Here is a 12811-nt window from a genome sequence, read left to right on the forward strand (position 1 = left end):
TTATCTGTGTGTGTTGTGTCTTAGGTGAACGTCAGCCCAGTGAATTTTCAATAAAATTACATACTACTCATACTAGGTCTCCCTCGTGTTTATTTCATGTATATTTTATATACAACATACCTATCTTTCATACTTACATTCCTCACCTTATAACTGCACACCTATAGAGTCACTGTAATTACTGAATAACTCTTACAAGTAATTAACAATATGTTTTACAAACACATTTTAACTACTGAGTAATAATGATATGATTATTACAGGTCTACAAACACATTACAAACTGCATCTCTACTGCAAGGTCAACAAAATAAATGTTTAAATACAGTATGATGGATATTGCTAAGTGGTGAGTATATTTCTGCAAAAAGGATCATTTTATTTAAAAATAATAACAATAAATTATCTTAGTGTGCATGTCTGTCCTTTATCTTCCACTCACTGTGCTCAAGAAAATCTCAAAAGGTCACATCGAAACTCTTGTGCATTTGATTTGATTCAACAAATTCATTTGATTTCGAATTGTATTCAACAAATTACTATTAGGTTTTTTTTGATGTAAAGATTTAGATGTCTTCAGCCTCGAGTTTTCTCACAGCTCTAAGCTCACAGCCAAACATTCGTTTAATACATAGATTAGTCTTAAAATATTACCTTATGTTACATAACATAACTATTTGGACAAATTTTAGAAATATGAACAATATTTGGAAATGTATAAGTACAATAAGTCAAATTTGTTTCTACAATACTCTGCATTTAACATGTTTAAGTTTAAAACCTACAATTTGTACCACAAAATTCTACGATCCATAAATTACACACGACAACCTTGACATCTCGGGTCATACCCTGACATTTTCTACTTTCCAACATTTTCTTAATCAGTGCATGCTCTAACCCCAATCCCAGACAAACAATGTGTATAAATAACAATATTAAAGAAAGTGCAAATGAAAACCCATCATATGTCCAGGTTTGTACATTTATTAACATTTTTGATCAGAAGAAAGTAAAAAATAAACAATATACAGTTCGAATACCCTCCAACATGGACTCAATTCAAAATTCCTAAAACACACATTCTGTTCGCTGAACTTGCAGCAATACTGACAGTTACCACTTACTCCATTGCATCTCCGTATTTTGTGACTTTGGGAGCTGCAGATGTTAGAAGCTCACCCTCTGAAATAGAAAATTACATAGTTAGGGTTCGTGAAAAATCATTACTAGCAAAACAGAGCTGTAAAGAGTTGTAAAAAAAAAAATAGGAATAGAAACTCATTAAAAAAAATAACAACAACAACATTATTATGTTATGTTATGTATACATGAGTTGTGTATTCATGTGATATCAAATCATGCCATTTTCACAAAGTAACATAACCAGGAAGTGTAGAGACACGATTTCAAATCTGCTGTTCAAAGTAATGAACCATAAATTAAAACAGACTTTGGATTAAAATGATATAACATGTGGAGTTATTGTGAAACCAGTCAGTCCTTTTCAATTCATATGCGTGAAACATGAGTACAGCTTAAATGTTGAATTTCCCAACAAACATCACTGCGAAAGACCGTGCAAAACAGTTTCGCCAAGTCAAGTAGTTTTCTGCAAAAAAAAAAAAAAAGAATACCCACAAAAAAGTCGCATCACAAATTTTGAAAAAAAGCCGCAGCAAAATCAAGCATTTGTGGCTGCAACAATCACAAAAAAACTCAGCGGAATCTTGTACGGAATGAATATTCTTTGAAATGGCATCTTGTTCAGAGTCTCACTGTTTTGTTTAAGGGAACAGATGAAGTGAACAGATGAAGACTTACTTGGTGGACTGGAATCAGGTACTTCTCCTTTTTCCAAGAAAACCCACAGCTCTGTGCACTTCATCGTCTCCCAACGTGTTACTGTGTAGCTGAACACTGAGGACGCCACTGCCAGAGAAAGTTCCAGAAAAAGGACAGACATTCACCTTATATAGCGGGTCCAAAAGTCTGAGACCATATTGAAAATCTGGATTTTTATTTATGTATTTAAAACTGGAAATAAACAGTTTTAGAATTTCAAAAAATACAACAACATAAAAAAATGAAATGGGCAACATTGTAACTATTCAATACTGAAGATGTTGCACTGTTTCTAGGTCACTATTTAAATGTAAGCAAACGTGTGATATTGACCATGTTCACTCCTTTGTACGAAAGGTCAGATTGTCAGTGAGTCTCATCTCTTCTGTTGGATTTGATTTAAACTGGATCATCAGGTTTTACGCAAACGTGTGTAGTCTGTCAGCTAGAGTACACACTGTGATTAAAGCAGAAATGGAACTATACTACAGTAAGCTTTGCTCAAAAAGCTTCCTTTATGCATGTTCTGTTTAAAACATTACATTCAGAACAATTGGCACAAAAGGTGATTTTTGCATACATGGAGGAACAAGACATTAACATGTAATAGGGAACAATACCTTACCAATAGACACTAGAAGGTTCCACTGGAGCGGATATTTCAGTCTTTTCTGTAGTGCTTGCTGTGCTAAGAACATGCTTATTGTACCTGGTTAATAGACAGAAGCAACATGAGAAAGGAAATACAATAAAATCTCCAAATTGTTGAGTGTTTCACAGATCATGCACTAATCAATTCTTAGTCGAGCTGTAGGAGTCTTATTACAGCAGCTGTAAAATGAGTTGTGATTAGGGGTGAAACAGTATTTTATTTTAATCACTGTATTAATACAAACAATCCAATAGCATGGTTTTCAAAATATCACAATATCAATTTTCAAAGAGAATGACATTAAAGGTATAGTCTGTTAAGAATATCAGATTTTTTTTTTGGTGGAATTTTTAAAAACAGTAATGTGTTCAACTACTAATGTGTTAAACTCTAATACAAACCAAAATATTATTGTAGACACTTAAGTAATGGGCCTGATATACAAATAGTAAAATAATCTATAATGAGGGGCTCCTTGCAATATATATATATATATATATATATTTTTTTTTTTTTTTTTTACAGTTAAAGGCCCAGGCTGTTAAAAGTTTGTGGACCCCTGCTATATAACACTGCAGCAATAGGGTAAGACTGAAACATGTTTATAATGGAATATGCTAGAATATTTTTAAATTAACATTGATCTCATGGGAAAATTAATATAAGGCCTATGTATTTTCATACTCCTATATATTTCATGATCCACACAACACTTATATATAATGTGTGTCGTTCTAACTTATACCAGTGGACTATTTTAATGGTGCTCAAAGTGTGGTCTGGGGATTCCCAAGGGTTTATGTGGTATAGCCATGAGGTCCATGAAATATGGAATAAACCACTTGAGGGCATGCTGTTATAGGAGAATAATCAACGACAGGGTGGTGTGAGTTACTGTTACCACCCCAATGTTGATTATTTTTCTATTATACTATAGCACAGCCCTTAGTATTGTATACCTCAACATAAAATATCCTCTTATCCCGCAAGATTTTCTGAACGATTGCATTTTTTTATTTACTAATTAAAGCACAATAAGTTGTACTTTGTATTACATTTCATTTACTACATACTACTACAGTACTACATTTAATGCAATGGAACATCCTTGAAACAACTTAGTTCCTGTTATCACATAAGTTATGGCACCTATAAACAGTCATTCCCTCACCAGCCTTTTTTCTCTCTTGAATTTAATAAGACAAAAAACAAAACCACACAGCTTTTCATGTTACCAACAAGCTGCAAACCTTAAAGGCCTCTGTCCTGTTGGAAAGATTTAAGTTACAGCTTTACCTCTGACACTGGAGACTCCTTCCAAAAATATTAACAGTCTCCTGACAGAAAACGTCACCATCTTAACAACCACAAGTTTTCAAATCTGGAGTGACCGCCATGTCATTCCCTACATAAGTTGTTACTATAGAAATGATAACATATCAAACTGAGCGCATTAATATAAGCCAGTGATTTGCCTCAGAGCCAGAGCTACTGTCCAAGCCGCTGTTGTAGACCAATCAGAATCTATGCTGCGCTGTGGCATAATAATGTGATATATGATCTTGTTTTAATTAGATATGTGGATTGTGATCATAAAATAGACCTGAATTCCAATAACAAGAATGTCCATGAATTTTAATAAACTTTTTTAAAATATATTATATTTAAAATATTATTGCTCAGATACCAACCAATTATGAAGCTTCCTGTTCCTTTCATAAATGCACGGGACTGGCAGGCAGCATACTGCTGCAACCCCTGTGTAAAAGGAGTTTTCAGTAATTATGTTATTAAATGATGCATTATTAGGTCATTTGTATGTTTGTAAACGATATATTACAGAATAAAACTAAAGCAGCGTACCGGATGTTTCTCCACGAGCGCGTCATCGACCTTCCTGAGTCCGATGTTGACCATCGCGTTTAGATTTAATCCTGGGCTAAAACTCTTTAACTTTATACATGAATAAAGTGCAACTGACAGCTGGTCTGACTTTGTTCTTGTTTACTTCCGTGAAACAGCGAAGGAAACTCAAAAGACGACTCAGAAACGGTATTATTTTTCTTCTTACGTGTCCACTGCGCCCTCTAGCGACCTGGAGTCGTTACTGCATTCATATTGGCCCAAACTTGGATGAACCCTTTTTAATTATAAAGCATGGTCTTTTTTTACGTCTCATTTCTTTGATTGCTTTTTAAAAATATATATATATTTCTGTACAACATAATGTTTCTGAATATCAAAAACCAGAGGTGAAAGAAAGTATATTTTGTATTATGTCGGAAATCTGGATCATAAACCTAATTATTTAATTGTTGCGTCTTTAATTTTTTTATTACCCATTGTAATAAGATTTCATATTCATAAATTAACTCCTATCCAATTCGAGATTCAACTTGATATCTATATACACTGAGTAGATCCAAGAAGAGAGAATTTTTCTTAATTTTTTCTTAAACTTAATTTTTTCTTAGTTATTATTTGTATACGATGTGTCACATACTTTACATACTGTATATAGCTTTAGTTATTTTTTTATTCTGATTTTATTCTAAATGCTTCTACATTTCTGAAGAATCCTTAATCTTGCTTCCTTGCTTACCTTACTCACATTTTAGCCACTCCCACTTAAGCATTAGCCCCTCCCCTGTGTTTTAGTCCATCTCTCTGTTTCACAGCCTTCGCATTTCCTCTGAATCCTAGCTTCTTTTTCTGTGCTAATCATGGACCTTTCTTCAGCTTCTTGGCTCCTCCTGTATATTTTAGCTCCTCTCCTGTCATGTAGCCCCTCCCACTGAGGCTTAGCCACTCCCACTGAATATTACCTGATTAAAAAGGTTGCACAGAGAGCCTCAGGGCTGAAGCCAAATATCAAAACAAGAAACACTATGCATTAATGCCACTGTCAAACCAACGCATCTCCCTTTTGCTCTTTTTTGTATTACGATTTCCATCCTGCATTGCATTTTAGATCAGAAAAATAAGAAAAAGAAGAAGAAAATGAAGCAGAAGACGCATCCTAACAAAAACCAAGAACCAGCACACTTGAACTAATAAAAGGTGTTATAGTCGCATTGAGATTATTTTTTTCTTTTCCTATGATCCTTTTAAATGACAAAACATTTTGCCCCAAGACATAAAAATCCCTTTCATTGCGTCTGAAAAGGAATATTTTATGGCAAAATTACAGAGTAAATTATAAAGTCTTTAGGAAAACTTTGTTCCACACTGTGAAATGCTCAGTCAAAGTCCTCCTTTTCTCCGACTGTTCACTCTTGACCCCATCACGAGCCTAACAATGGAGAGGGGGGATAAAAACACACAAGTTAGAACATGCAGAACAGGTCATTCCAATCCAAAACTGAATTCAACGTCAGATATTTAAGATGTACTTTAGTTCTCCAGGACTGAAAATGTGCAGCCCTGATTTAAGCCATACCTTTTTCTGTGTATGTTATGGTGATGATCTGTACTATTAAGATCAGACCAGTTATAAGAAACTGGCTGGAGGAGTCGGACATTCTCAGCTTAACCAAGAACAACAAAGAACAAAACAATTACTGTTTGCACTTTTAATATTATTTCCAAATATTCCTCTAGCTGTATATGTGCATGTGTATAAATACAAGTGATGAGTTTGTAATGAATAAAAAGTAATGCTGTTATAGGAAAATAATCAAAGTGACACAAAACGGAGTTAATATTACCATCCCAAAGTTAATTATTTTCGAATAACATCACATCACAACGTGTTTTATTTTACTTATACCGCAGCTGATTTTGTAGCTGGAACTACTTTCAGAGCTGCTGTTATAGAAACTTAATCAACATTAACTTACTTATCTGTTGGTTGATGAGGGGAAGCCTCCCTTTGTCTGATGTTGTTTTTTCAGCTCGACAGTCTAACAATACAACTTCAGCATTGAAAATATATATATATATATTAGATCTAAAAATATAAAATATATATATTTTTAAAAAGGACTCACAGACTTTTACAGCCTTAATGCACATAGTTTATTGACAGCAAATGTTCGAAATCATTGCTTTAACATAGAGAAAGTTGTACCTGGGTTGATCTTTGGTCTGGGATGTATGGGGTGTGAAGATGACCGAAGTGTGTGTTCGTTACAGCCTCGTCGCTGCATGATGAGGCGCTCAGATGGAACCATACCCACATCTGAACTTCCTTTCATATTGCTTAATTGTACATCAGCATCCAACTCAGAAACAAGGCCCACTGACTTCTAAAAAAAAAAAAAAAAAGAAGAGGCATTTCACATTAAAATCACTCAACAATCATGTATAATATTTAATATAATATCAGATATTTCAAGGTAGTAAGAATTAAATCTCAAGGTTCACAGCAAATATTTGCAGTAGCTGACATTCCTTGACGTACTACATTAAGGAGGGAATAAATCATAACCGGGCATTCTGCTTTGGGAAGATAATCAACAAGGGGTTGGTGCAATTATTTTCCTATAAAAGCACATCCTAAAGTGTGTTCTTATACTACAGCAAGTTGCCAATTTGCTAATGATTGCCAATTTTTAAATATCAAAGAACGCCATAATACCATATCAACAATTATTTGTTCATGTATTTAGATGAACAATTAGTTGATCATTTAACTTAGATTATAATCTTTGGTATAATATTTCAGAATGAGATATTATATTGTAATAGGTGTACCTCCTCAGATGTCACTCTGGAAGATTTGTTTTTCCCAGGAACATGTGATTGCACCATCACAGATGGCAACCTGTTAAACAAAACCAACAATAAGACTATTTTTCTGCAAAAACTCATAGAAACAAAGAAGAAATAAATGAAGAAAAAAAAAAAACATTTTGTAAGCCAATGAAGCCCAAATATTTGAATTCAATTAGGACCTGTTCTTGTTTTTTCTGAGGTCAGAGTCAGAGGTCGGTGTGGATAACAGCTTCCTGGTCCTGTTTTTGACGTCGCTCTTTTCCCTTGCTGGAAGAGGTGCTAAATCCTGACGTTTAGGAGAACAGAAACCCCTGCAAATGTGAGGAAAGAGCATTAAAATCAAATGTCAAGTTATGTTTTTCATCTCAAATGTATATTGGAGCTCATATACTTGTGGAATCTTGTCTGAGAGTCTTACATGCAGGTACCATATACACTATATGGCCAAGCCAAAAGTATTTGAACACCTGACCATCACACCTATATGTGCTTTTTGAACATCTCGTTCCAGATGCGGTTCCCCTTCTGCTCTTATAATAACTTCCACTAGGTTTTGGAGCGTTGGCTGTGGAGATTTGTGTTCATTCAGCTACAAGAGCATTAGTGAGGTCAGGAACCGACGTCGGGCGAGGAGGTCTGGGGTGCCGTCGGCGTTCCAGTTCATCCCAAAGGTGTTCAGTAGGGTTGAGGTCAGGGATCTGTGCAGGACACTTGAGTTCCTCCATTCCAACCTCAGCAAACCATGTCTTCATGGAGCTCACTTTATGCACATCATTATGCATAGGTTTGGATCTATTAGTTCCAGTAAAGTGAAATCTTAATGCTACAGCATCCAAGGACATTCGAGTCAAACGTGCGCTTCCAAGTTTATGCCAACAGTTTGGGAAGAACCAAATATGGGTGTGATGGTCAGGTGTCCACTTTTGACCATATACTTTAGTTATTAGTAACCACTTCAGACACTCCACCCACTAAATCTCATACTTATTCCACGCTTGCCTGGCTACAGTGTTCAGAATTTTGACAGGAAGTATAACTGAATACTGTTACTCTGTGAGCTTTTCGAAGCAAAAAAAATCTGTCAACTTCCACAGTTCCACAGTTCTGTTTGAAGAATGTAGTTGTTTAATAGTTTGTGATTTATTTGGTAACTTGTCTAACATTATCTATCATGATGATGCAGTTCTGTATCATTCTCCTCAGATGAGGTGAAACTGAATTATGCCCATCAAAACTAATACCTGTTGAAGATCATCATTTTATTTGAACAGACAACGTAGACTGTTTTCTGTTTATTACCCGCCCCCTTGTTTGATCAGCACCTTAAAATAAGACAGGATACTCCTACTTTTTTGTAAAAAAAAAAAAAAAAAAAAAAAAAAAAACATACAAAGAGATTTCAGACATTTCAATTTTTCTGATTAAGCATAAATAGGTTCATTTTGGAAACCTAAAGAATTTAGCTGAAATTGAGCTGGCCTTATATTGTGTACTTTTAATAAAGCCTTAATCACCTTAACTTACAACTGCTGGATATTTTCAAATGGCCTGAACAGGACAAAAATCTATCAGAGTTCTCAGATTCAAGTAAATGTTATTTCTCTCTCCAAAATTCGGAAATTCATTCTGAAATATTACATAATTTCTTAACTCGCCTGTTTGTGTTCAGGTATTCATCCTTGGTCGTGCGTTTGGTGACAGCCCGGCTCTGATAGCGCCCCCTGGAGGTGACGGCTGTCACCGTGCAGATGTATGGTGTGTTGGCGGTAAGATGGCATGCTGTGTGCATGCGCTTTCTGCCCAAGTACACCACACACCCGTTCAGACGTAGCTCGTATGAGAAGAGGCGGCCGATTGGCACCGCTGGAGCATCCCAGATGATTTGGAGCTTATGGCATCCCAGTACAGAAACCTCCAGGCCACTGGGAGCATGATCGTGACCATCTGCAGTGTGAATAAGAACACTACACCGAGAACTGCTTGTGTGTCCTGGGCCCAGTGCACAAATGCTTATCGTGTACGTAGTGCCGGGAGACAGCGAGCTCACTGTAGCCCTGATGGAGAGTGAAGAGTGAAGAGTCCTGAGGATGTGTTATCAATCACTGGTTCCAGCATGAAAAGTTCTTCAAACCTGTCATAAGACAGCTCACATGTGTAATAACAAGTGTAAGAACATCTAAAATATTACAAGGATGCTCATCCTACAGCCGACCCGATCTTTTAAAATGTGAACAAAAGCAGTCATGTTAAAAAGTGCCAGAAAAAAAAACATACGTAAATCTCAGTATATTAATATTACTCGGCTATGTTTGAACATACCCCAGCTCTCTGGTGGTCTCCAGGAGCACATCATCACAGTAAACCTGGAATGATAGGGGCTTGACGTCCCCCTCTGGCCCTGCCCATTTCAGTCGCACCTCAGTAGCTGTGCAGGAGATAAAACGCAAGTCCTTTGGAGGCCTCGGCCTAAGCTCCACCCCCTCCACTCTTATCTCCACGTGTTCGCTAAAGGGACTCGTGTCACCATCTGACGTAGAGAGATTAAGCCGTAGAGACAGCGATGGTTTGTGCTGGAAATGGGAATGAGGTAAAGTGATTTCACACCGTGGGCCACGGTATATCAGGGTATCTCCATCAAAGAGGCTAGCAAAGACAAAAAAGTAGGGGAAAGGCATCATCAGCAATAATAATGATCAGAATTGTCACAAGCTTTTCTGAAGCATATACGATGATCCATCCTTCAACAAAGTAGTCTTACTTATAGGTAACTTCCAGGCCACTTTCAGGCTCCAATCTCTCCCATGATGCAATGCAGGCCATTGATCGGTGTTGGACATTAACAGGGGATGGTTTAGGCAGGCGCTTCAGCTTCCTCAGGCATGCACTAAGCTCCTCCTGCAGCTCCGAGCCCGTTGATGGCGAGACAGAGAGACGCTGGAGATGAATGTAAAAGATCGAGAAGAGTGAACTTGGCTTTAAAACTGAAAAGTTTGAACGCACCTGATTTGATGAAGAATTTAGCTTGTAAAAGTGGCAATAAAGTCTTGAAGGGAGATTGATGACCTTGGTCACAATATATAACAGATTTAAAAAAAAAAAAAGTTAGCTGGAACTTGGATGAGTCACAAATGTGAGTTTCACTTAGGATCGGCATTATATTAAGAACATACGAATATGTTAAAAAATTTAGTAAGGTGTGTCATCAAAAAATAAAAAATTACCAATAGATATGTATTATGGCACATGAGTTTAATAAAAAAAAAAAAAACACCTTAAGTTGTTCCTCCAAAGCGCTGTGCTCTCTAACTCGAGTTACTCCATTTGGTCGAGACACAAACACTCTCACTGTCCTGAGAGAAAGCAACGGTGAAAAGCCAAAATAACAATGTGGAAATGACTTGTAAGACCAGGTCTACTTCACAGCACAGAATCAGATCTTGAGGCACACAAACTAAATGAATCAAGTATTCCAAAGGAACTCACATTGCAGCAAACCAAGTGCTGTCTGGGTCTCCACTTTTCAGCAACCTTACTAGACCATCCAACAAACCAGGTAAGGACGGGCTCTCCATTAACAAGGCATGTCCATCATCCTTAGATGCCAGACAGCTCAATGCAAAGCAAGCCGTTTGCCCCGGCTCCGACTGCGCCCCATTGGACAATAGCGTTTCCAGACCACTCACCTGGGGGTAAATGATATAAACTCAATGATTGAATACTGAGATCAAATACACTGTAGGAGTTGAAGCAGCAGTACGTAACTTTGTTATTTGTTATTTATAAACATGTGGTTTTTAGTCACAAATCAATTCACATGCAAAGACTATTGAAAGTTTGTAGAATTACATGTCTTCTAATGATGTAATTATGTATCTGCTGCTTTTAATCTACTACAGCTTCCTCCTTGTCCGCCTATCGCACTCTCTTTCTGTTAGCCGGCTTCTTAGAGGTTGTTTTTTTTTTTTAACTGACCACTGCTAATGCCCACTTTCTCTAATAATGTCTATGGTTTATCAATGTTATCCCTATGCTGTTACTTATTCATACCTTCTGTCATTATGAAGGTTGTTGTGATGTTATGTGACGTATGAACTAAACACACACCGGATCTAACAGAACAGCTCTGAATTTAAATGAATATCATAGCTTTTATGTTTTTGAAACAACAAAAAATGACCTCTATTGACATAATACTTCTTTAATTTTGGACAAAAATGTTACATACTGCAGCTTTAAGTTTTACACTCTACTTCTCTGAGCCTGACATAAGCATAAGCATGTATTCCTTAGCGATGTCAAGTGGCAAAAAATATTGCTCTCTCACCAGCTTTTGCTCTTTGGCTTCAGCCAGGATGAGGCATCTGCTTTGCTCACTCCCACACAAGCAGCCAATAGTGAAGGATGCATTCATAGCAGTGTCTAAAAGCACATCGTACAATAAACAGAATTTAAAAAAAGCCCACAATACATCTAAAGGCATGACTCGGCTTAGAGCCTGGTTCTCAAACTGCAGTAAATGATTTTGTTCATACTGAAATTGTAGCTTTGTTTAAGGCCTGTCTTATACCTGATCCACTGTTTACAGTTTATTCCCATTAACATTAGCACCTGAAATCGCTTGAGTTTTTCTGCCATGTTCCTAGGGGCACAATATTTCATCCCCCAGTACATATGTATATAGTATGCAGCTTTGTACATCAATAATATTTCCAGCACTTTCAAGGTGGTCATAAATTAATATTTAAACTCATTGTGCATCACATGGATTTGGTACAAATAGAAGCATTTTTGAGGAAAAGGTAGTAGCTAAATTTCGAACTGAAAGGCATTAAATAATGACCTTGTTCTGAAAGCGCCTCTAAACAATCCTAGCTAGTTAGCTAACGTTATGCTGAATGTCAGTGTGTAATTTATATCGTTTTGAACACATTGAAACAATACTAGCTAGAGAGCTAACATTATGATAATTATCAGTTTGTAATTTATATCATTCTGATTCTGCTGGCTAGTTAGCGAACTTTATGCTAACTGTGAGTTTGTAATTTATATCATTCTAAACACTGTGATAATACTTTCAAGTTGCTTAATATTTGGTTTCAGTTTGTAATTTATAGAATTCTGAACATCTTAAAACAATTCGGCAAATTAGCTAACATTATGCTAACTTACTTTAAGTTTGTAACTTAAATCAACTTTATGTAATGCTTAAAAGTGTTACAATGATCCCAATATTATGAAATATGGATGTTTGGGGGTTTATTTATTTATTTATTTATTACACTTTTGGACTCTCTCTTGACTCTGATCAAGGTCTTTGTGAATACAGAGCCTATGCTGGGAACACTGAGTGAGTATACACCCGAGATATGACACCAGCTTGTATGGAGGAAGTCTGTTCACATAGTTTTAAAGCAAGTATGATGATAACTTTTGTAATGTAAGTCTTCAAGCACCCTCTCCCCTTTATAAGTATGTCAAACTGTCCTGCACCCCTCTCCTGCACTCACATGTATTACAGAATCCTCACTTGTTGTTTCTATGAGCTGAGATTCTTCATGATTGGGACTAACCTGTTCGGCTGTGGGTCAGGCACTGAAC

The 12811-nt window shown here is 36.5% G+C and overlaps 1 protein-coding gene across 1 annotated transcript; it reads right to left on the bottom strand.

Annotated features, from left to right (window-relative positions):
• Positions 1-967: 967 nt before the first annotated feature.
• tmem141 (transmembrane protein 141) lies at positions 968-4582 on the bottom strand. Its single transcript, XM_053618241.1, has 5 exons — positions 4361-4582; positions 4189-4255; positions 2471-2554; positions 1825-1932; positions 968-1185 (listed from the first exon to the last, which is right to left on the bottom strand). Exons 1-5 carry the CDS (start codon positions 4412-4414, stop codon positions 1124-1126), a joined length of 375 nt encoding a protein of 124 aa, XP_053474216.1. The 5' UTR covers positions 4415-4582; the 3' UTR covers positions 968-1123.
• Between the last annotated feature and the right edge of the window lie 8229 nt (positions 4583-12811).

Source organism: Ictalurus furcatus, chromosome 28, assembly GCF_023375685.1.
Source record: "Ictalurus furcatus strain D&B chromosome 28, Billie_1.0, whole genome shotgun sequence".
NCBI lineage: Eukaryota > Metazoa > Chordata > Actinopteri > Siluriformes > Ictaluridae > Ictalurus > Ictalurus furcatus.